This window comes from Anopheles cruzii, chromosome 2 (assembly GCF_943734635.1).
Source record: "Anopheles cruzii chromosome 2, idAnoCruzAS_RS32_06, whole genome shotgun sequence".
In the NCBI taxonomy this organism is placed as follows: Eukaryota; Metazoa; Arthropoda; class Insecta; order Diptera; family Culicidae; genus Anopheles; species Anopheles cruzii.
In genome coordinates this window covers 48504723-48529029 of record NC_069144.1, presented here as the reverse complement: position 1 = coordinate 48529029, position 24307 = coordinate 48504723, and the positions used below count along the sequence as shown (strand labels likewise).

The following is a 24307-nucleotide window of genomic DNA, read 5'->3' as shown; positions in this document are numbered from 1 at the left end:
GATTATGCTCGCCCGCGGTTCACGTTGTTCCGCCTGTCGTTCGCTCCGATAACGACCAGACATTGGGCACGATAAATAAGTTGTAAGACATAAACCCATCACCACTCGGATGCTCAGTTGCTCCCCAGATATGGCCGAATGGTCTTCAATCTTAACCCTATCGACTTAATTAACTGCATTCGTCGGTGCCGTTATGGTCCATAGTACTTCCAATGGCAGCCATTCTTTGTTCATCCAAATGGTAGTAAGTAAACAATCTTCAACACTCCATTGGGGCAAGGTTGGATACTGGGATGTTGGATCAGTTTTGCAGGTTAATAACAGATGGCGCTGCTGCTAGCATAAATTTATTTTATTATGTTGGTACACTCTTCATAAGAACGTACGTGAAATTTCCAGACCTAGAAAAATTCCTGTGTGGAAAGAGTTTTTCATCAAATGATGAGATCATAACGGCTGCGGAAGCGTATTTTGCAGCCCTTCGAGATTCTCACTTCAGGGACACCATACTGAATAATAAAGTTTATTTCAAATCATAAAATTGTGTTTTTCTTATCGACCCACAAAACTTATTGAACAGCCTGATAGTTAACGTTTTAAACATACTATTGGACATTTCAGATGCGTTGACTCCAAGATTGATTACCAAAAGGGCCGAATTGCGTGTAAAACTTATTAGTTAAACTTAAAAGATACTGTGGAAATTATTTTAGAGCTTCGATGGCGTACAAGAGACCTTCATCGTGGATCGTAGTAATTCCCTGCGTTCTTTAATTTTGTTGAAATTTCGCTAAATAGTAGATTGGGCCCGAAGGAATCATTTAATGAGCTTCAATGACCTACCAACATAATAAATCAAAGACCCGTTAGAATAGGGAGCAGATACTTGTTGTGACCTCGTGGCCAGTTGTTGTTAACTCGTAACTGAATTGTTGTAATTTCTTATTTTAGTGACTAACGAGCACCTTAGTAGGTGAGCACGTGTTGTCAGGATCGATTGCTCGTGGATTTTACGACTCACTGACAGATCGTCTGTCAAAACTACTGAACAGATCTTGGCACCGTTAGCATCGCCTATACGACAACACGTTACTGTTCTTTGTATCGTCGAGGTCACCTTGCTTTTAACCTTTGGCCGCAGCCTCCGAGTCGCCAGAGAGATGGTTCTAATTTATTTAACCAAAGCCTCTCTTTATCCGATCGACTCCCTCGCCATTCATCTGTTAACTTTCAGGTCAGTCTCAGAACTTATTCGCCACACCGCACACCGAAGTCGATGCCTTTGAATCAGTGTCTTTTTGGCGTTTATCGAAGAAGGCCTCTCGGATGGCCTCGGTTAATGAGGCACCAAATCTGCGACACACGTGGTTCGCCGATCGCCCTCGGAACCGGAGAAGGCGTCACACCGAAAATGGGGCAATGGCGCGGCGGGTGTTGTTCAGTGCGCGAAAATTGCACCTTTCGCACGGGGACACGGGACCCCGAGCGATGCTGGTTTTTTTGCACTTCGGAGCCGGTCGGAGATCCATCGGAAGTGTCGGAACGCCTACCTGGAGTCCGAATCGAAGACCCCCCGATTCGATGGGGCTGAACTTTGGGCCCGCGGAAATGGAAGCCACACGATCCAAATCCGTGTCACTGTAATGGGGCCAAATCGCTTTTCTTTATTTCGCCGAACGAGGAGAGCGAGAGCTTCTGTTAGCTTCTGCCCGTCCGTCACAGCCCTTTCGCTGATCGCGCCACGGGTTGATAGCAGATGACTATCGTCATCGGGCTGCCGGTCGATTCGATTGACAGTGGCCGCGATTGGTGCAGAAAACGTGCGAACAAATAATGTGGACCCTAAAGAGGTGAGCTGGCCTGCGGCGTTCTCGAGGGCGCCGGTCCAGGGCTATTCCGGCAAATCAAAACACTCCACAGCGACCCGAGGGCCAATAGCCAACACACTCCACTCCCTGAGGATGCTCATCATCATCCGATTCTTCGGGCCTGGGGATCGTCCGGATCGAGTAGAGTTTTAGATGCTCGTCAAGTAGCGGTCCGATGCAACGCCCGATTCGGACATCCACCACCCAACCGAGCCGTGGCCGTTATTGTTTACGCTTGGATTCGGGAGTTTCTTGTGGGCCGACCCGGTAGAAAGTGATGGCACTGTCCGCGCCAGACTCCGAGCGTCCGCTGAAAACGAAAGCGACGACGCCCGGGCGCCATGATGAGCCTTGGCAGAAATTATTTCGTTACCCAAATTATAGGCCGTTGGCCCAGCAGCCGTAGCAGCCCCAAGGTGAAGCCCCTCGTGCGTGTGCTATTAGCGCGTTCGGGCGAAATCAGCAGCAAGATCAGACCGATGAAATGGCAACAATCCACCGGCGAGAGTCTCCTTCGAACCGGGGGTTTCCTTCGAGATGAGACAATTGGCCACTTTCGGGTGAATCAAATGGCACGCCCAGAGCGTCTTAGAATAAATGGCGAATTATGCGCGAGCTTCTCAGACATTGTGGTGTGTCTGATTTTCATTTCCACAGCCCCCGCGTGGGGTCAAGGAAAAGTCCGGCCGGCCACTTTTCTCTCTGTCTCTCTCTCCGCGTCTTGGTGGCGTTTGTTGAATCCTGCCGGGGCGCTTCTTCTTAGTTTTCGACTCTCATAATTAGGCGCCACACACATGGGCTTTTCTCGCTCGACTTTCCTCGAGAAACCATCGCGGCTGGCCCGGGCGCGGGCCACCTGCTCTGGCCATCCAGAGAAAGTGATCGCGCGTCTGACCCCAAATTTAATTTCGATAATGCACCTCCGAAGACCCGAACCGGACCGCACCGGACCGTCGGAGCGGTAACGTTTTTCTGTGCGCGGCGCATTTTCAATTTCAATTAATTTGGTTTCAACACGCGGCGCTGCTCGGCGGTTAAACGGGAAAACCCGTGGGCCGTCCGTAGTAAGGTAGAAAAACACAACCCACCCGCCAACCAATTAATGTGCGTTTAAAAGTCGACTCCGGTCCGGTCCGGCCGCGTGGAGCATATTAAAACATAAAAATCTCGCGCGCGAAGGGAAAACATCCGGCATCCGGCGGTAGATTCGGTTCGAGAAATGAAAAGTTTCATAATGGCAAAAAGGCGCACCGTGGCGCTATCGGGCGTGTCGGGCTTTCGCGCTTCGCCTTTTTGCTTTGGTGCGTCCAATTTCCCCCAAAAAGCTGCTCGGGGCCGGGGGCTGGGCCCGTCAATCTTTGGCCCGTGGCTGACTGATGGCATCTCACACAAAAGACGTCCCCAGGGCGGCCAACACTGTGTTTTATGGTCTTGCTTTATGGGCTAACATCGGGCAACGGAAAATGTCAAATTAACGTGCACGATATGGGCTGGGGCCGGCCACACGACGCTCTTACGGTCGGATGCGAATAATTCATCTTTTAAACGCTGCCGTTGCCTGTGTTGGTCAAGCCGCAATGCTTTTCTTTTGATGAATGAATGGCTTTAGAGAAGCGTCTTTCTTTTTTTATGCCCGGAGACGTTCAAATCGATGTAAAATGTAGCAACAAGTATCGAATGTGGCATCTTTGGGCAACGAAAGGAGCGAGAAAAGAGGTTCTAGCAACATCAACTTGAGCTCTGATCGTTCGCCCAATAAATTCTCTGATGACAACATTTTATGAAACTTTCAGTAGCTCCATTTCTTATTCCGCTTCCGATCCTCCTGATTGATCCTTACACCGAGTCATATTCAAACATTAGCGTTAACATATTCCAAATAAATCGTATGAACATGAACATATGAATGTTTTCCTGTGCTTCCTTAGAGTTTGAAATTATCCGGTTCGAAAGACAGAAAGATCTTTAAAAGAAGACCCTCTCCTATTTCCTGTCTAGATAAATGTCTAGAGATTATCGTTCCGACAATCACTTTCCTTGATTTTGCAGGAAATTGGCTATGATTTATATTTGGTCCGCCTCGAACTCAGATTGATTCGAAAGAAACGTGCTGCGAAATGCGTCGTTAGACGTGGTCTAATGTTCTTCTTGGTGTCTTCCTGCCGCCAAACCAATCACACCGATCGCCACTCTCGATCGTAAAACTTCGACCGGAGAAAGATTTCGAGGCCGAGGAAAACACGCTGCCAAAAACGGCCGTCGCCGGATAATGAGCGATCGAACGGTGTCAAGAAAGAGATGATCGCCCTGAAAGATCCCCAGCAGCCGCGTGTGTGTGTTTGTGTGCGTCTTGATCGTGCCGCTCCGCTCCGCACGGTTCGGATAACCGGTGGATTCGGCGGATGGGAAAAGTAAAGAAAATCGGGCCGCGATGCCGACCGACCGCGAACGGGAGCGGGCCCCCCGTCCGATGGCGGAATAATGCAAAAGCTGCCAAATGTGTTGATCAAACTGCGCCCGGCTGCTACCATTCGCTGTCCAGAGCTCGCTCGGAACGGTACACGTCCGCCGCCCGAACTGTCCGGGAATTTGTTCGACTTCTTCGCAGTGAAGCTTGATCTCCAACGTGCTAACGTGTTGGATCGTGTTGGTTGGTGTCACAGAACGGAAACGGTGCTCCAGTGGTCCTGGAAGGTCTGCGAACAACCTCGGGAACCAGGACTTGTGGAAAACAAATTAACGAACGGTTGGAGGGAACACAAAAACCGGAGTGCAAATTAATTTTCACGTGTGAATCAAGACAAAGTGTAGGGCCCTCGCCACCGGCAAACCGAACGACCGTCGCTCGGTGTGTACCGTGAGTGTGTGTGTGTGTGTATTCGTGTCTCTGTCTGTGTGTCGCGCCCGGAAAATCTGAAGCCCGGCAAGCATGAAGTCGCTCGTGGTTTTTCTCCTCGTGGCAGGTAAGACGGTGGACTCGGTCGCCAAAAAAGCAATTGCCAACCGTTCTCTAGACTTCAGTCCGACTCAGTGTAGACGTAGACGCGACATGTGTGTATGTCGACCTGTCGCCCACAGCCCGATGGCGACCGATTGTGTTAAATTACTTCATTTAAATTATTTTTTTCCACTTCCACGCCAACGTCAGCATCTGGCGACTGCGTTTTTTGTTTGGGAGTTGGCAGAAAACTGGCAGAAAGTAATTGAAAATTCCATTAGTCTGCGACCGTTTGGACATTCTTTCTCCAGCACATAGGTCCTAAAGTCCGAAGGACCTTTCGAGTATTCATCGTGGTATTCATCCTTTAGGAATGACATCCAGTCATTCTTCAGAAACTCCAAATACTATAGAGTATCGTGTTAGAAATCTTCCAGAGAATCTAGGAAACGGATCACATCCGGAGCGTATGCTTCCAACTTCAATTCAGGCCATTCTGTAAAGTTTCTATTGACTTACGGTAAGAAGTGTGACCCTCAACAATCGAAACGACATCAATATTCTTGAGAGTGGCCACTTTCCAAAACACAAATGTTGATTTTCTAATGTGCCAACTTTGGGACCATCAATTTTTACGGCGAATTCCTAGTCATAAGGCCGCGGTGTATGCGATGGCTGGGAAGTGATCTTCCGGCAATCCACACCAAACCAGCCCGGGGAATGCGATGATTGCTCGATGAGCGATCCCAATTTCCCAATCCGATCGGGGATCGATTTAACACAATCGGAGGCGGCGCCCGTGGATTGATGCTGAGCATTAAAAATGGTGCTGCCGATAATTATGATGATTGTTTCCGGAAGGGGGTGGTTGTTGGAATTGTTTGGAAAGTCGAATCGAAATCCGATCTCACCTGGCCGGTCTCCCTCGTTCGCAGTGCCGCTCGTGCTGGCGGCCAATAAGTCGGCCAGCGCACCCAAAAAGCCATCGTCGTCCAGCGCGCCCCCGAAACTGACGGACAGTGTTGCCAGCGCGTCGTCGATGGTGGAGTTCATGAAGATCCGCAAACCGAAGCGCTCGAACGGCGAAATTCCGCTGCTCATCATTCGGCCGGTCGAGAAGCGCCGGAAGCTGTACTTCAAGGAACCGACCGTGAAGATCGCCTCGGGTGGGGTGGCCACGTATGGCACGTATCCTGGTAAGTCTGGGCTGCTAGCTCGCCGAGGAATCAGAACTAACTCCCGACCACTATCGTCCACGTCCAGAGCTTCATACGAGCGATGGCGAGATGTTCACGCTCGAGCACATGCTGCCCATCCTGAGCCTGGAAGGAATGCTAAAGGGCTTCTCGAAGTTAGCCCCAGGCCCGAACCACTTCGTGCCGTCGCCCCAGTTCAAACCTTCGGACGTTCATCATCTTTTGGGGCCACAGAAGGTCCCGCCGAAAGAGGAGTACCACCTTCTGTCGTACGGCGGCGAGAAGAACCCGCTGAAGTCGGCCCAACTGTCGCTGTCGAAGCCGCTCGAGGTGGTCCCGGCCCAGTCGCTCCCGTCGCCGCCGCCCCCCAACTACGTACCGGCCGTAAATTCCGAAGATCAGCTTCTGAAACTTGGTCAACAACAGCCTTCCTTTTCGCCCCTGGTACAGGAGAAGCCGTCGTTCGTCAAGCCGGAACAGCTGCCGGCGAGCTTCAACTTCAAGGTCCAGGAGGAAGTCAGCCACTACAAGGTGAACGCCATCCCGCTGAGCGGGTCCCACGGGCACTTCCACCACTACCCGCACCACCAGCACCCGCAACAGGGTGGAGCCACCAGCTACGTGGGGTCCCAGGGTCCGGAGCCGCCAAAGTACAGCAAACCGGTGTACCACTTGGCCCCGGCTCCGGCTCCCGCTCCACAGACGAGCCCGGACCATGGCAAGTGGCACGAGGTGTCTCAGAAGAAACCGTCCTCCCTGCCGTCGGTGACCACCAACTTCTACCACCCGAAGACGATCAACGCGGAACCGGAGGCATACCAGCATCTCACCCAACAGGCCTCCGCTCCGGCACAGCACACCGGCGTACAGACGCACCTCAGCTACTACTTCCCCAAGGAGGAGTCGGTTCCCCAGGCGACGTCGGCGGCCCACCACTCGCAGCAACCCACATCGTACAGCAACGTCCAGCCCGGAGGAGGCGGCGGAGAGCACGTGGAGTTCGTAGTCCAGAAGCAACAACCGAGTAGCCACGATCCACAGCAACAGGGGCCGCCTCCACAGGCCCCCCCGTCCGGTGCGGAGAAGCCGATCCACAAGACGTACAGCTCGCACATCAAACAGAAGTACCAGAAACAGCACCACCACCACCAGCCGCACGTCTTCATCCAGAAGTACTTCGAGTTTCCGGCTGCGAAGGGCACCCACAAGCCGCACGTAGTGACCGAGTTCCACGGAACGGCGAATGACACGGCGGCCGCCGCTGGCCACCAGCAGCCCCTGCCGGAGCCACAGGCATTCGCGGCCCCGCAGTACCTTCCCCTGCCGCAACCGCAGGCACTCCACGCACAACCGATCGTGGTGCTGCCCACGGCCCAGACCCTCCACCATCCGGTCCACCACCCAGTACACCACGCGGTACATCACTATTCCGCCGCTCCGGGAGGTCCGGCCCAGTCCTACTGGAAGGTGGGTCGCCGCCACCAGGACGTGAAGCCCGTCGTCGAGCACACGAACGAGCCGGCCCAGGACAGCCAGCATGCGGCGTCGGGCGCGGTACCCCACCACCAATACCAGGCGGTCGGTCCGACCACCACCACCACCACCAGCACCACCCCGCACAGCCCGGCCGCGAAGGACTCGGCAACGAAGGCGGTGGTCGCGCAGGACCGAGTCGATGACGGGGCAGCCTCTGGCAGCGCCACGAACGTCACCAGGACACCAACCAGGACACCGAAGCAGCTCCCGGCAGGCGACTGCGAACGGCGCTGCATCCGGAACACGGTGGCCCTCTCGAACGAGCCGGTCTGCGGCACCGACGGACACACGTACTCGAACCGGGGCAAACTCCGGTGTGCCAGGACCTGTGGCAAAGACGGTAAGTGGGAGAGAGGGGGGGATGACACACCCCCAGGGAGACTCTTTCATTTCGGTCCATCTTACAGATCTCGAGATTCGATCCTACGGCATCTGCTCGGCAGCGGGAAAGGCGGCACCGTAACGGAACGGCACGCAGGATAATATTGTCCGGACACACACACACACCCCGACATGCGCACAGCGAACGGCTGGATCGCGTTTTAAATCACTCACAGAATTTTAGTACAATCGATCGTTTCGAAACAAGGATTTCAAACGGATCCAACGGTCGGTTACTGTTTATAGGTAAACAAGAGAAACGAAATTATTTATTTGCATCAATGCATCGATGCGCCGCTGTGTTGCTGTTACTACCATTGTTACTACTACTACTACTACTACCACTACACTAGGACCATTCTTTATTGGTTTGGTTTCATATTTTTACGCTCTGTTGTCGAAGCGATACAAAAACCCATTCACACACCGTCACACGCTGTTAGCTGATAAGATTAGTGTAGAACTGCAGGATGTTGGTTGAAAACGAGATGAAAAAAGGTCGATAATAAAAGTGAAAACTGAAGAAAATTAGTGTAACAAAGAGACGGACATTAATACCCCAGAAAAGTTTGGGACTAAATAAACAGTGGGTTAACGGCGATCGCGAAAGTGGAAAGAAACATTTATTTATTTATTTATTTATTTATTTATTTATTGGAAAACAGTCAACGGGCAGCTTAGCCTAATTGACAAAAAAAGACTTAACCTATCACTTAAACTAGCACTAACCAAACTGACGAAACGCAACGACGAAGCTGGTAACCGATATTTGTGCAAGACACCGGAGACAATACGAGGACGAAACATTTACCAAGAAGACATGAAAGCAAAAACATCACGACATTGATCGAGGGACATATTAAAGTCAAGAAAAGACGAGTAGTTGTTGTAAGTACGACACAGAGAAAGCAATGGATCATTGTGCCCAGTGAGGGAAGACCGCGCGTCAACTCTAAGTTCCAGGTTGGGTCGTCGTCTCAAGCATCGGAAAGGGACAGACAAATTTATACGAGACAGAGTGTTGGTAAATTCTTCTTGCAGGAAGCACGCACAACGTTCTGGTCTTGCAAATTTATTTATTTATTTATTATGACAAAAACAGTCAACGGGCAACGTAGCATAATGGACAACAGCTTTACCCGATCGTCTATATACTCAGGAACATTAAGGAACATTTTATTACAGCCACCCCAATCACAAAGCGACGATTCAAAATGCCGCTCGTTGTGTGAAATATTTCACCGAAACGTTTCACCATCGAGCGTGACACTCAACTGTGGCACTTGAAGTGTGCCCTGCAGCTGCTGCGTGCCGAAGCACCCATATTCCTAACTGTCAATCGGTTCGCACTCTCCCCCTCTCTCTCGCTCTCGCGCTCTCTCTCGCGCGAAATTTAAACATTTTAATCCCTTATCAAAGAATTGCGGAGAACCACGAATTGTGCGACGAATCATCTGAGTAGCAAACAGTTGCCGTTCCCGCGGCGCGTGCCCTCCCACTGGGTGCCACAATTCTGACATTTGGTGCCCCCCGCACAAGGACATCCTGCCCCGTTACCCATCGAATTTTCCGACCGACCGAGAGTCCTGCGCGCGTGCCCGTGTGCGTGCGTGTGAGTGCGAGTTTTCGCGTGCGCTCTCCTTACGCGAACCACACGGCGGGATTCACACTGTTTTCCACCGTCCGGTCGGTCGCTCGCCTGCTCGCTTATTGTTTTGTCGCTGCGCCCGGAAGCTGCGAACGGCCGTCGCGTCGGAGTCGCCTTTTTTCTGCCCACACACACGGGGCAACAACGCAACAACGTAACAGTAAACGATAAAAGCGACCGCGAAAACAACCATTTTCCAGACCGTGTGAGGAGGAAAACCTTCTTCGCGAGGATTGCGATGCGGGAGCCGCGTGTTTGACCGCAGCGGCGTTCGTGCGTGCGTTTGAACTGTGAAGAGTGTCCCCGTGCGCGTGAAGTGGAGTCTCGTGCTGCAAAATGTCGTCCACCAGCGAACAGGTACCGTCCATTGCGAGGGGCCTTCGCCTTCGATCCGTGTGTCGATGGGGTGTCCTTTTGACTTCCCGATCAGCTCCTTTTCGCTCCGTGTCTGTGTGTGTGTGTGTGTGTGTGTGTGCGGGGGTGTAACAAGGACAACGTGTGCCATGTGTGTGTGTGTGTGTGCATGAGTGTTTGTGGTTGTGCCAGCCGAAGCGCTGCAGTAATAAACGGGTCCCGTTTAAGGCCGAGCACAAAAGGAAAGCAACAAACACGGACACCTCGGCTCGGCAGGTGACCAGAAGTGTGTCCGGACGGGGACCGCGATACGCAATGGGGAGGCGTGCACTCCACACACACACGCGGCCAGCAACGCTTATCGAGGCTCCGCGTGTGTGTGACGACCAAACATAAATTGGCAGTACCAGAGCGAGGATTACACCCCTTCAGGACACACGCACGACGAGCAACCCCCGTGTGGGCCGGGCCCCCTTGTCTCTGTGTTTGTGTTTCCGTGTTGCCGTGTCAATTTTCCCATCGTTCGTCAGATCGTTTGTAATGCCCCGAACACCCCTTCCGGGCGATGCGAACTGAAATGTTGACCTTCCTTTTGGGCCCCCGGTGGTTCGCCCTTTCTTTGTTTCGGAGACACAGAAAGACAACCCCCGTTCGAGCGTTGGCCCTTTGGGAAAAGAACGGTACCCAGCCAAGTGTTGGGCCAACAACAAATAAAAAACGGACTGTCACATACTTGTCTGGCCCATTAAAGTTTGAGATGATGACGCAGTCGGTGAAATGTGCACTTCGCCGGTGCACACGGTGACGTAAACCGGTGCATCCTGCCCGCCCCGACCTGATTACCTGAATGCGGTCCCTGTGTTTTTGGGGCCAAGAACGGCGTGTGTGTGTGTGTGTGTGTGTAGCACCAACACCATCGTCGTCGAGTGACGTCGTCGTCTTCCGTTTCACTCCCGATGGGTTCGATGCCGCAGCACTTCCGGTGATACCTGTCCCAGTGTCCGATGGCGCAGCAAACGGAGCGCAACGTGTATCACGTTAATTTTATTTTCTAATTAATTTCACCTTGCGGGAGAGAGCCTAATTGGTTGTCAGGGTGGCAGGAGGGGGGTGTGGCCTCCCGGGAACCCACCAGCACCGACCAGCGCAGGAAGCTTTAGATCCTGGAACCACGGACCGACGAGGGCTGATTTTAATTTGCAACAGGTCGTCCATCATGGCGTCCTCGGTGTGTGTGTGTGTGTGCCCCGTTCGATTTGGTGGCCCTTCCGGTAACTGTTGGAAAATTCAATTATCCCCCCGGCAGCGCACCCGTCCCGTGCCCATCCCGGTATGCTGGTGCTGTAATTATTTCACCACTAAATGTAAACTCTGCTCCGAAAGACCAACCCGTCATTCATTTATGATGATGATGATGATGTGTCACTCTGGCGGCTGCTGATGGGAGTCCCCGGTGGGTCCTGCCAGTCTTCCGAAAATCGGGCCACCATCTAATGAACCGTCATTCAAATCGGGTGATCAGATTATGTTCTGAGCCCGCGAGTTGACACCCAATTTCGAGTTCTTGGACCAAACCGCTCATCAAAGCCCCCCCCGCGACACATGGCACTGGCGGGTCAGTGCCATCTGGGGCATCCCTAGCAGGCCGCTCGCGCTATTTTATGTCAGCGCCATTCGCGGCTGACCACAAATTCCGCGCCGTTAAACAGCACGCCAGTGCCGCTTATCAGCCAGCGACCTACACGACACGGCACAGCATCGCGCTGGTGTCACCGCGAGATGCCCTGACCCCCCCAAAACATACCCCAGGGTGTTTGTCCTATCTTGTCGGGCCGCCCAGATTGTTACCGTCACCGTTCGGCTTGTCGGCTTGTGAAGGGCCCGAGAGAGCCCGAGCCAGCTTCCGGGCACCGCACTTTGCGCTAGATTAAACTGTAATAAATAAAATTTCACCAACGTTGCCAGACACACACACACACACACACACGGTGGTGTTGGTGTTGTGTTGTGTGTCAGTTTTGGCTTATCTGCCACGTTCGGATGCTGCCTCTGGGTTGTGTATAGAGCACGTTGCAGCAGCTGATGAGTTCTGGTGTACCATTTGCCAGAGAAGAAGTTTCTAAAAGGTTCTTAAAATTTCAATTGTTGAAGTATAACACCTGGATAGCCTGATTGGAATAGTCTTGATTAAAATGGTGTTTGCTTTGTTCTAGCAAAGGCGATAAGGGTCTTATTAGGACTTGTTGTCACAGATGTCACACATGTTTATAACGCAGCATAGATGTTTTTGTTAAAGTGGAAACAACACCTTTTTTAAGCATCTGAAGATGTCGAGTTTAGTGCTGGTAAACTGTTTTTGTGGGGAGTACTTCTTCATTACTTCAACATGAAGAGAAGTGCTACAAAAACCTTCACCGTATTTTAGTGGATGTTTATGGTGAACATACTCTTGCCGAGAGAACGTGTCAGATGTGATGCTTGCGCGGTTTCAAAGTGGTTATGTTGGCTTCCAAGACCAAGAACGCCACCTGGATAATCAAAAAAAGTTTGATGATGAGAAATTGGCAGCATATTGATCGATCAGGATGTATGCCAAACGCAGAAATCCCCTGCAGAAGCTTTAGGAGATGGTCACACGACAGTTTACAGAAAAAGAAAGGGGTTCTTGTGCCGAATCGTTACTAGTGATGAAAAGGAAAGATATTACGATGATCCTAAACGCAAAAAAACCTGGCTTCAGCCTGTGGAACCAGGTTTATCGCAACCGCAAAGCGAAATATACACACTGCAAAGGTTATGCCGTGCATTTGGTGGGATATGAAGTGTGTGATGTACTATGAGCATTCAAAATGTAATGAAGTTATTGAAGGACAACACCATCGACAACAACTAATGCGTTTGAAGCAAGCTTTAACAATGAATCGACCAGAATGGGATAGAAGACTTAATAAACTGATTTTTCAACATTACAACGACCGACAACATCTTCCGTTGCATGAGTAACGATTTGGCAGCATGGATCTCTGACTAGATCGCTTCTAAAGACGAGCAGTTCTATCGACACGGAATCCGGGAATAAAAACCGCATGAATTAACTCAAAGTCCAAATAATTACACGCCAAGTTTCAAGACAAATCCTGTTAAAGAGCTCCTTTTGAATGATGGCTAACAACGAAGTAATTGAAAGGCAGACACATTCAACATCTTTACTGAGTTAAAATATTAAGATCGAGTCAGGATATCTATTGAAATGTTGGGAATTGGATCAGCAACAAGAGCTGACTTCTTTGAATGTTGAAGACGACCCTTTATCAACCATTTAGGGGTTGTAAAACTCACCCTGAACAGGTGGCTTTGAGAGCAACTTATTGCACTAAAACATTGTCGACAGCAGCCTTTCGGAGTGGCTCTCAAAGTGCCGGTCCGAACGGGCCGATTCCACTGCCGGCGTTCCCTTCCAAAACGGGAATTACTCATCGGCAGAAGTCCGCAAAACAGATCCGTTTTCGACCAAACGGCCAAACAAACAGCCAAAACTGCGATGGGGCTTTATGGTGCATTCCAAAGGGCTCCTCGGTGTCGGTCGGTTCCTAGTTGCAGTCCCGATTTGGTTGGATTTTCCCATCCATTTCTGTTTCCCCTTTTTATTCCCGAGGATTCTGTTACACGTACACACACACACACACCATTTCCGTCCGCTATTTGTGCCCTTCGATTCCCCTTCGACTGGAGCGAGGGTTTTGTTATGTCCTCGGCGGACTCGGCGAACCCTCCCGCAACTTGTTTGGTCCTTTTCCGGTTCGTTACCCAATGGCGTTGTGATGTGTCTGTCTTTTTGCGGCTCGGACCGTTCGGGTGATTTTGGGGCCCTTCGGGGCGTGTGAAAAGGGACCCACACTTGACGTCCGCACCACCCCCAACTGATCCTGGATCCTTTTTATCTTCCGCGCGGACCGCGGACAGCCGTGCGAGAGGCAGCTGGCGGCCGAGATCGAGGCGCTGAAGGGTGCGCTGGCGGACAAGCACTCGCAGCTGCTGGCGATGGAGAGCGCCTGCCTGCAGGAGAGCGACCGGCAGGTGGAGCTCGAGGACAGCATCATCGCGTGGCAGGACAAGTACGAGCGGCTGTACGAGTCGCACAAGCGCGTCCAGAAGCTGAACCAGAACCTGGAGGACAAGCTGCTGAAGCTGGTCGACCGGAACTCGGGCGAACGGGCCCAGCTGACCGGCGACGTGGCGACGCTCAGCGTCCGGCTGGCGCAGGCCAACTACAACATCCAGAGCCTCAAGCGCGAAATAGTAAGTATATTGGCGGTACACTTCTTTTCGCTACAGCCCGTCCGAGAAGCCATCCTTTCCGAGCCCGCGCAACGCACGCACGCCACACGCACCCCACACGCACCAGATGATTCGATTATCGAGGAGCGCTCGCGCGGTCCTTGGCCCCGGTTGCTGGTGGCTCCACGGTGGCGGTAGCTCCTTGGCCACGACCAACCATGGATGACTCACGCTGCAGGCCCTACAAGTGTGCTCCGATGTGACCTGATTTCTAATTGTTGGCCCGCATGGGGCGGCGCCAGTTCAGAAATTGTTAATGGAATCGGAGTCCTTGCAGTCCTTGCAGATGAGGAGATGAACGGCATGGATTGTTTCTCGGGCTCCATCCAAGTCCGGACCGTTCGATGGGCTATCGATCCCGTCGCAGAGAGTGGGCTGATAATTTTGTGCCTCTTCAAGGGTCATCGTTTTTCCATTTAACAACCAGCTTCAGGGGTGGTCAAAACCTCGGCTGATTCATTGGAGCCCCTGCTGGGCAGGCTTTAGCAAATCGCTTACACCATCCGGTGGTGGTTCCGGTGGATTTGCAATGTTCTGAGGGCGGTTCTATTTTTACGCCAGATTCGCTCCATTAAAAGCCCAGAGCCCCCCCCCGGGTGGGGATCGTGCGGATGATAACGCCGTAGCTGGGGGCCACGGGGCTAAGAATATCCTTTTATCCTTCTCCCTCTCTCTGTGTTCGAAACCCCTCGATGGCGCCCGCGCGGTACTTAAAAACAGGCCACAAACGTGCGGCCTTCCGAATCCCGGCACGTCAAAATCACTCGCCCACTTAATGTTCACACCACAACTTTTGTGTGCGTTTACGTGTGTGTGTGTGTGTGGTCAGCAAACATTCTCCGCACAGGCCAGAAAAAACGTTAGGCTGATAATCTGGCCAGCCAGCCAACCGGGTTTGCTGAGGCAGAATAAGTGTCGTCGGCGTTCGAGGTTTGCTCCGATGAACCGGAAAATTGGGACCCTATTCGCTGGGTCGGTGGGACACAGGACCACCGACCTCGGTTCCTGTATGACAGGGAGAGAAAGAGAGAAGGAAGGATGGAAATCAATCGAATCCCCAATCGCGGATCACATCCTTTGCGCCCCCTCGGGACGGTACCTCTGACGAGTCGCGTGGCGTGTGCCAAATTCCTACATTTGTCACTTCGGTGCCGAAGGCAGTGCAACATGTGTGCGAGTGTGTTGTCACACGATAACGAGTCGGCCGAGGAGCCTTATCAAAGCTAGGAAGCTGGTGACATTTCAAGGACCCGAGAGGGAAAAAAAAGATGAAACAGAAAGGCGCCCACCGTGATGACAAGCCAAAAACCTGGAACCAATTTCCGGCTCAAGTTCGGGTCGCTCCCGGTTGTTGGCCAGCCAATTCGGCGCTGGATGCAGCTGATGCGAAGCGCCGTTTCAAGTTTTCTTTTATTTGCACTAACCGTCCTACCAAAACGAACACAGCCACAGGGGCCGGGATGCTGTGCTAACGAAGCCACCGGCCCCGAGAAGCTCCGAGAACCATCCGTCAAACGCCGGCCAAAAGCGCGCTTGGTGTTGACTTCTGACGGAAAATCGGTAACTGAAAAACTGAAGCACATCGATCACGGGCCCGCTGCCCGGAAGAATGCATGACTCATGGTGGGCCCACACTGGAATTCTGGCGACCAACGAAAAAAACCGGCCACCAGCCTGAGCATCGGTGGCCGATCGCCCGGCGGCGTGGCTCCGTAATGGAATACAAATACCGATTCGAGTGGGAAACTTTGAAGCCGAAAGTTGAAAATTCCACTCCGCTCGCTCGCCGGATGACTGTTCCATTTCGATTCGGGGCGAAAGTTTGGTTAAGAAATTGGCCATCATAGCCGATTTCTGGTTCCGGGCTAGGCCAATGAGAGGGCACTTTTTTTGGCGGTCCATGCTGAGGGTTAAAATGGATCTAATTTTGGTCTGCTCTTATCGGCCAAGAAATGGACAGGAAAAATCGTCAATCAAGCTGCGGGAGTTTCCACCGAGTTTTTGAGTTGATGTGCTCTACCAAAATTCAAAGGTGACCATAAGATAGGAGCTCACAGGAGATGATTCCACCACCGATCCACCAAACTGGCGAGAACAACTCGTCCTGGCCACCAATCCTGTCTTGGGCACCGTTTGTGTTAGGTATCTCATTATGTTATCCTTGATTGGACATTAGGAACCTTAGATACCTTCCATCCTGCAGGAACCCCCGATTCTAGGGGATCATTATTGGATTTTATAGTATCGGGACACTAACTACGGGCCTTCGACTCACTCGTCAAGTAATCCAACAAACGGTCTGGAAAGGAAGGTCTTTCCGAGTGGCCCCTTTGGCTGGCGCTAATCCTTCGAGCCGTTAGACGAATCGATGTACACCAATCAGTGACACCAGGTGAGGAAGTTACCCCAAGCCGAGCTGAGAATTGAACGCAGCGGCCAAGAAAATGATTCGATAAGCCGCCCCCCGAAATGGATTACGAAGCTTCTCCGGCGCGAGCCCCACACCGTAATGGCGCAGAACTTCGGCACAAGTTTCAAGTGGGTGCGCTCGATTGCGTTTTTACTTCGCCCCGTTCCGGGAGCTCCTGAAGACGTCGCCGAGACCGGAGTGAAGATGAAAGCCATTACAGTACAGCGGCCGAATGGTGATGTCTGAATAATGGATCAACTTGGTCCCGGCTTGGGTGACAGTTCCAGGCCGGGAAAGCTGCCCTAACCAGCAAGCAGGTGCCGAAATGATTCATTTTTATTAGGACGAGAGGACTTTCGGGAGAACGCGTAGAAAAAAAGCGAAAGAACACGCCGTGGCGTCGGCGACGGCGAGCAGATTAGATTTTAAAGGTTCTCCCTGCCACGCTTAATGGCGGCACACGTTACGCGTGGACAAGAATTCTCCGAAACACGGCTCGAGCCGCACGTGCCGCACGACGGAACTCCCTGCTGGAGCTGGAGACCGTTCGGGTTGGGGATTTCGTGGAACAATCAAAACCACGCACGCATGAAAGGACCTGTAAGGTGCAAAGGTGATTACCGGGGAAGATTGGGTATCGATCCGGGATCTTAATTGTTTTCCAGTGGTGGTCTCGGACAGGTTGTAACAGGATCATCCACAAGCAGAACCTTTTTTTATTTTAAGGTTTAGAAGCTTATAGGTATAGAAGCTCCTGTGAGACTGAAACTTCACGATGGCCAAACAAAATGGCGCCAGTGTCTTAGAAGTCGGTACAAAACCAAAGCGCTTAAAGCGTGGCGCCGCGAAGACGCTCACCGCCGTTCGTTCGCTCGCAAAGTGACGCACAATTCAAGCGCAATACTCGTCCAGGCCAACCGGCAAAGAGCACGCGAGATGGAGAGGATGTGTAACTTTATATCCGCTTCGGCCTGCACCGGGCTCCGACTCCGTGTCCGCTCCGGTGCCATGGCTTCGGTGTGAACATAATTGCATTAGAACCGACCGCTTCGCGCATTCCGCGTCCAATAACTTCACGCGAGCAATGTGCCCGCTGCTCCGGTGGAATACTTTTCCATTAATCTTCTTCCATCATCATTATCATCACCGTCGTCATCGTCGGCGTCATCGTCTAACGCTGGTGGTGGTGGTGCCGTTGGCATTCTGGAATCGCTGTTCTGGAATTAAAACAAGAATTATATCTCAATTCCGGGGCCAGCTGTATACGGGAGCCTTTCCCTTCCTGACACACACACTCGTCAGGATTCGCGGATCCCGCGACGCGAACCTTCCACCGTTATTTTTTTTTGTGTAACGAGAAAATGGTTGGCCTCACTGTGTGTGGAAATAAATTAAAGATGGAAACACGGCGTCCCTCGGGGGAGTTGCTGACGATGATGATGATGATGGAAGGTGATGCGGGAGAATGTGCGAAGGGCACCGCGGGGCTCGGAGATGAATCAATCTTCCGTCCCCGACCGTCGTTGGTTGCCCGTGGCTGCAGGAAATGGCAGTTCCCGTGCGCTTGATTGAGCGCCGAGTCCGAGGTCCGAGGTCGAAACGAAGTCCTTGTGCCTCGCAGCCTGCTCTTTACACTGTCTCTCTCTCTCGTTCTTTCACAGGAGCGCTACAAGACCGACATCAGCGTGGCCATCCAGCTACTGCAGTGTAAGCCGGACAGCTTCGTCTCGCCAAAACTTTCCTCGGTAAGTGCGGGACTCAAACACAACCCCCCGGGGGTGTGATACATCAAAACATAAATTTTGATTCGATCAAACGACTGACAGTGACATGCTCTCTCCCTCTTTCTCTCTTTCGCACCCGCCAGCTTCCGATCGAAATTCAGTCAAAGGTCGCCACGTACATGCGGCTAGAGACCAACTCGCACTCGGACTCGGAGGGCAGCACGAGCGGCGTCGGCGTGGCCACCGCCAACGCCTACCACGTCCTGCCGGCCTCCGACAGCCCGCCACCGCTCTGCCCCTTTCCCCCCACTGCCATGGTCTATTCCATGCGAGGGCTCGGTAAGTGTTAGTAACCGAAGCGGGTGTAGCCGTTGCATAGCCCGGAGTTGTTGCCCGCCTGCCTTCCTGCCTGCCACAGTTTTGCTGTTCGCTGTGCGAGTGTGTTTTTTTTGCGGGGGACCACTTTTGCCTATTTTGCCGCCTAACGTTTCTTATCGTAGTTACGAACCAGTCTCCCTGGCCTTCTGCATTATTTGGTTCAATTTAGCTGCTTACTTCCTTCCTGTTTTATTCCTTTCTATTTTTTGCTTCAATTTGTTTGCTATCAAATTTCTCCTTCTCCGGGTCAGCAATGGCATGGGGCGGATAGTAGATTGGATTTCTTCGGTATTTTTGCTATCCTTTTTCGTTGGCATGTCGTTCGCTACTTTTAATTCTTTCATCATTAGTGTCCCCGCGTTGTTTTTGTTTTGGCGCATCCTGTGTCACACTGCGAAGGCTATGCGGCAGTGGCATGGCCTCCAGTACGTTAATTTCCATTATCTGCCGGCAGCGGGCGGCCTGGATTGGTATTTAGTTTTGCCCGTTTCAGGGTGCATTCTGGTGGCCCTTTCTGGATCCGCTTTTAAATAGATTTTTTCCTTTCCGACCACTAGCGCGTTGCCATTAAGAAAACTTTTCATTACTCTGCACCCTTTCCGACGACGTCCTGAAATGCAAACATAAAAACCGGTTGCTCCGAAGAAGGAGAAATTTGCTTAGCCGCCCTCAGGCGTCCTTTTTTCCGTCTCTGCCTGCCTTTTTAAACTATTTGCCTGCCCCCCGGGGGTACCCCTGGTAGTAACGGCCGCTAGTTCTGCCTCCGCGCACACCTCCGCACCACAGCGCCACGGGGGCACACCAAGTTATGCACCAAACACACTTCTCTTCTTCGCCGCTCGTAGTTGTTAGTGGATCGCTTTAGTTGTAATGTAATGTTCGCACCTGCCTGCCTGCCTCCCTGCTAGTGGCCAACCCGGTAACAGAGCACTAGCTAGAAGGGAGTGGCGCCGTAAGTACACTAAACTGAGCTCTCGTTCCGGGCGACGAGCGTGTAGCATTAATTATCGTGCCCAGGTTGCACGAGGCTTTCTATATGCACCACTTAATCGGGTTCCAGGGTCCTGGGGTCCTGTAGGATTTATTTTATCGATTCACACTCGTTGCTCTTTGAATGAAATCGACGACAGAATGTCTGTATTTAACGCTGGCAACACAATAATAGGAGATCTCCGTTAGGCGTTCAGCGGGTTGCATAACTTTAGGCGTTTTCCGATGCTGTTCATTGTTTGGAGGCACCTTCAAAGACGCACTGAAATTGGTGGCCACAGCAACCCGAGAATGCCGATCCAGTCGCCAAATATTATGTCTAACACAAGGATCCTCTGGAATGGTGCTGCCCTATTCTATTGATTGGTTTAAAACTAACATCAAAGCAACACATAATTGAGCGTCATACGGTTAAAGGGGGACGTTTGAAATGACGTAACCGTTTCGCATACTCCGCAATGTTGCGTGCCCGTCTTCGAGATGCCAGGCTAGCGCCGCCAGGTCATCGCTTCCCCCTGGCATAGGCGCATTCGCTACGTTTTGCTCGCTCCGTTGCACTCTCGGCTGGTCGCAAATAGCATGTATGCCTATATTTGCTCTCTGGCTCGTCACCCCTCGAGGACCTCGAGTCCGAACCCTCCGGCACCGACCACCGCGCGGCCCGATAAACTCCCGGACCTTCCGGCAGCTTGTTCCGGAACGATGATTTCCACCCTCGACGGGCGCCTGGGTATGATGTAAACCGACCGTCTTTCACCGAAGGACGAACGGATGCATGGCCGTCGCTGGGCGGCTTGGCTGGGAATCAAATGTACGGTCGAATGAATATCATTTACCCATTAGCAAAAGTTAGCGGAGTTTAATCGAACGGACCCGACAACCGGGTGTCCTCGGTCTCGAGTCCGCACGAAACTAATCTTGGTTTCACTCGAAAGTTGGCAAAGACAAACAGGGACCCCTTCGCATGATGGGCAGAAGCAGAAGTTCCGGTCGACACTCACCGGCTGTTGATTGTTATGCAAAACCCTTCCCCCCGGGGTGTTATTCACCACAGCCTGGTCCATAATTAGTCCCCACTTTGTGCCCGGGTCGGTAACGATTTAAGATGCACCCGGTTGCCCAGTACCAGAACTCGCTGGAGCCGACCGAGCTCACCGAGTGTTTTTGGTTCCCGTCGGGTGCTCTTTATTTATTTGGGGTTCCCCAAAAGTACGACTCCCAGCACCCAGTGAGGGCACGTGAACGTGTTGCAAAATTGGTTCGTGACGAGCCGAGGCGAGTTTAATTTATGTTTGATTTTTTGTCCGACTCCTGCATTACCATAAACGCCCGCGGATGGCAGGACTCGACTCGCGAGCGGAGCTACCGAAAGAAACTCCCGAAAGTTTCGAAGCGACGCTAACTCGAATAATGTATGGTGTGCAGCAATTTATCGGTTCCTGTCTAGTATTTCACCACCGTCCTCGCCGGTCGTGTTGTGTCCCTGTAGTCCCAGGCAAACCGGAATCGCGTGCTCCTGCTTTTCGATTTATTTATTCACCATCAGCCAGCGGGCCGGCAGGATAACGTTCGCTAGGCGTGCTAGCGGCCAACACGGCCGGCCTAGGCCCGGCTAAGCTCGAAATTCTCGCCCGAACGGCGAAGACCCAACTCTTGGGGACGTATTTTTAGAACGCGGTACTCGGAGAGTTGTTTCTTTGCACGTTTTCACCTTCACGTTAACGGATGCCCGGCTGGCCCAGGCTGGGTTGCATGTCGTGGCGTTAAACGTTTTGACTCCGACCGAAGCAGGAAGCAAACGGCCACCAGGTATTCTGGGTTTCCTGTGTTTTTTTTCTTCTTTGGATAAATCAATACTGCTCGGCCCGAGGAACGGTGCCACGTGGCACGCTTTTCTTCGCTGCGAATGTTCGCTAGTTTTCACTCGAATTCCTGCGGGAGTGGTCGGACCGGGACCGGGACCGGGATCGGTCGGTGGCCGGTGAAGGGCCGGTTTGTTTTCCTTCTTTCGATTCCTGGCCGAGGTGCGTTTGGTTTGGGGTGCACGTAGAGTCGCGTGGCGTACCTGGGGGGGCGATCACTTGTAGTAAGCTCGCCCCACGTAGTGCTAGCTACCAGAGCATGGAGTACTCGGTTGGTGCCGTTTGCTTTACTAGTGTTTTGCGCCATTTTAATTTTACTAATTTAATTTTAATTATTAAGTGTACACTTCAGTGTTAAGCTGTTTCGGGCGGTCCACATCTAGTGTTTGAAAGCAAATGTCGTGCAAGTTTTCAGCTTCAATTCAGCGCCGAAGCACCATTCAGCCAACAATTCTCGGTAGCGTAGCGCCATTGTGTGTTACGGCGGCTCCTTCTTACTTTTCGAAGAAAAATGGGCCGATGATGGCGTCAGACCTAAATCGGCACGAAACAGTCAATCGTTGTGAATGCTTTGGCCTCTGTTACACGATTCATCTCTTTGGAAACAAGTTTTTTATTATTTTTCTGCAAGCGTACAGCGGCCCATTTCGCAAAGGATAAAGTTTTTACTAAATGTTTTAAATTTCCCGAATCTCCCGAATTTATCGTTTTAAAAGTAAAGTAATCGGTAGTTTGAAATCCAAACACTAGATGCATCACCCTGCCTTTTGCTTCACCAGCTGTTTGTAATAGATAACACGTAGCCGATCCCACCAGGGCGGTAGCAGTGACTTTCGTGCGCCCTTCTCGCAGCGATGCTTTGAGCTTTACTACTTTGAGGAATCAATACTGGAACAGAGGTCCCTAAAAGCGGTCTGAATACCTAATCAAATGGCAGCGATTTGATATTGATTACAGAATTACAACCTTAAGAAGCTTAAAACTCAAGTGTACACTTAAGACACTTAGACTTAACAGCGCTTAACACTTACGCTTAGTACTCTTTGCACGTAGCATTGTAGTTAGTAGGACTTTATCATAACCCAAACAATGAGCACTAAAGTGTGGCTCACTCCACTCCACTGCGATTTCTGATCCGTGTCCATTTCCATTTTTCCGGTTCCGGTGGGTTGAATTCGACCTCGCCAACCAGACGGCAGTCAGCAGCAGCAGGACAGTGGACCCATTAAACAGAGCCAGCAGATCCAGCACAACCTTCCGCAGCCGCAACAGGAGTCCGCCCTCTTGGTGCCGCTCGGCGCTAGCGCCACGCCAGCGGCAGCGTCGGTGGCGTCCGACAGTCTGCTGGGTGAGGGGCGCTCTGCGGGCGCCCTCCCGGCGCCAACGACAACCACGGGGGGCGCCCAGAATGTGGTGTCCCCGTCCGTGATGGCCAAGTTCCTGGAGGACGAGCTGAAGTCGAGCGACGGCGAGCTGCTCGGTCAAACGCCGAGCACCATCAAACACTGTGATACGTGCGTGTGCACCCGGACGGCGGCGGCGGCCACCAGCGCGACGGTGGCGGTGGCAGCGGACCACGGCGACCTGCTGGCCGATCTGCTCGGCAGCGACCAGAAGTGCTACAGTGTCGCCACGCAAACGCTCCTTCGCGGCAGTGGCGACACCGCCAACTCGCTGTGCCTGCGCTGCAACAGCAACCTCAACTCGCCGTCCCACAACCGCAGCCCGCCGTACCTGCTGGAGCTGCTCAAGTCGAGCGACAGCGTCATCTCGGAGACGAAGAGCAGCGTCTCGGACTATCTGCCCACGCCGGACAAGGTGTCGCCAGCGAGCGACGCCAGCAAGCCGACTGCCGACGGCGCGGCCCAAACTCCCGACGGCACCGCCGCTACCGACCTCATCGCTGCCGGAGGATCTGACGCACCTGCCGCGGTCGCCCGGTTGCTACCTGCGGCGAAAAAGGACGACCTGACGGTGAACCCCATGCTGGGGCATCACCACCACCACCACCGACTGTCGATCGATCGGGCCACGGAATCGACACCGGCGTACCTCGGCAAGACGCCACCGACCGCTGGCTCCTTCCCGACGGTGCGCCCGGTCGTCAAGAAACTTCCGCCCGTCACCGGGGTGACCTCTGCTAAACTGACACCACAACAAACCACGACCAGCACCGCCCAGGCCACCGCTTCCGGTGGGTCCAAGTTTTCGCACGACTCCCCATCGTACATCATCAAGGACACGGACCAGATGAGCGGTAGCCACACGACACCGAAATCGGGGGGCCACGGAGCGCTCGGTGGCCCTCTCGGTGGCGGGCCGGGCGGCAAGTTCGGCGGCACGTCCGCCAGCGGGGGCAGTGTCGGCAGCGGACTGTACCACGCCGTCGGCAGCACCAACAGCTTGTGGAGCCGGACGAGCAGCAAGCCGGACCCGGAAAAGGACGGCGCCAAGATGTTCGAGATCTTTAACCGCAATCTCATCAAAACCATCAAGGTAAGGACGACGAATTCTATAGAGCGCAGCGCAACTCACATACGGTTCCTTTTTTAGGCCGAGAATCCCAAGATGTCCGGACCACGGATCTGCGCGCTGCGGATACAGAACGGATCCAGTAACATCCTGCTGGACAGCCTGCTGGACGACAGCGCCGAAGGGTGCGACTCGAAGCCGACCACGCCGGT

The 24307-nt window shown here is 52.7% G+C and overlaps 2 protein-coding genes across 2 annotated transcripts; both read left to right on the top strand.

Moving 5' to 3' along the window:
• The first annotated feature begins 4797 nt into the window (after positions 1-4797).
• LOC128266870 (trithorax group protein osa-like) lies at positions 4798-8001 on the top strand. The gene is made up of 4 exons (XM_053003660.1): positions 4798-4831; positions 5742-6002; positions 6070-7878; positions 7946-8001. The coding sequence occupies exons 1-4, from the start codon at positions 4798-4800 to the stop codon at positions 7999-8001; spliced, it is 2160 nt and encodes a 719-aa protein (XP_052859620.1).
• Positions 8002-9903: 1902 nt separating this feature from the next.
• Positions 9904-18743, top strand: LOC128277468 (tight junction-associated protein 1). Its single transcript, XM_053015924.1, has 4 exons — positions 9904-9924; positions 13885-14220; positions 18331-18414; positions 18537-18743. The coding sequence occupies exons 1-4, from the start codon at positions 9904-9906 to the stop codon at positions 18741-18743; spliced, it is 648 nt and encodes a 215-aa protein (XP_052871884.1).
• Positions 18744-24307: the final 5564 nt, after the last annotated feature.

Excerpts from the sequence above, each read along its gene's own strand:
- LOC128266870 (XM_053003660.1), top strand. The coding sequence starts at position 4,798 with ATGAAGTCGCTCGTGGTTTTTCTCCTCGTGGCAG. Across the intron at positions 4,832-5,741 it reads GGTTTTTCTCCTCGTGGCAG|TGCCGCTCGTGCTGGCGGCC; the intron begins GTAAGACGGTGG and ends CCTCGTTCGCAG. Across the intron at positions 7,879-7,945 it reads CAGGACCTGTGGCAAAGACG|ATCTCGAGATTCGATCCTAC; the intron begins GTAAGTGGGAGA and ends TCCATCTTACAG.
- LOC128277468 (XM_053015924.1), top strand. The coding sequence starts at position 9,904 with ATGTCGTCCACCAGCGAACAG. Across the intron at positions 9,925-13,884 it reads TGTCGTCCACCAGCGAACAG|CCGTGCGAGAGGCAGCTGGC; the intron begins GTACCGTCCATT and ends GACCGCGGACAG. Across the intron at positions 18,415-18,536 it reads TCTCGCCAAAACTTTCCTCG|CTTCCGATCGAAATTCAGTC; the intron begins GTAAGTGCGGGA and ends CGCACCCGCCAG.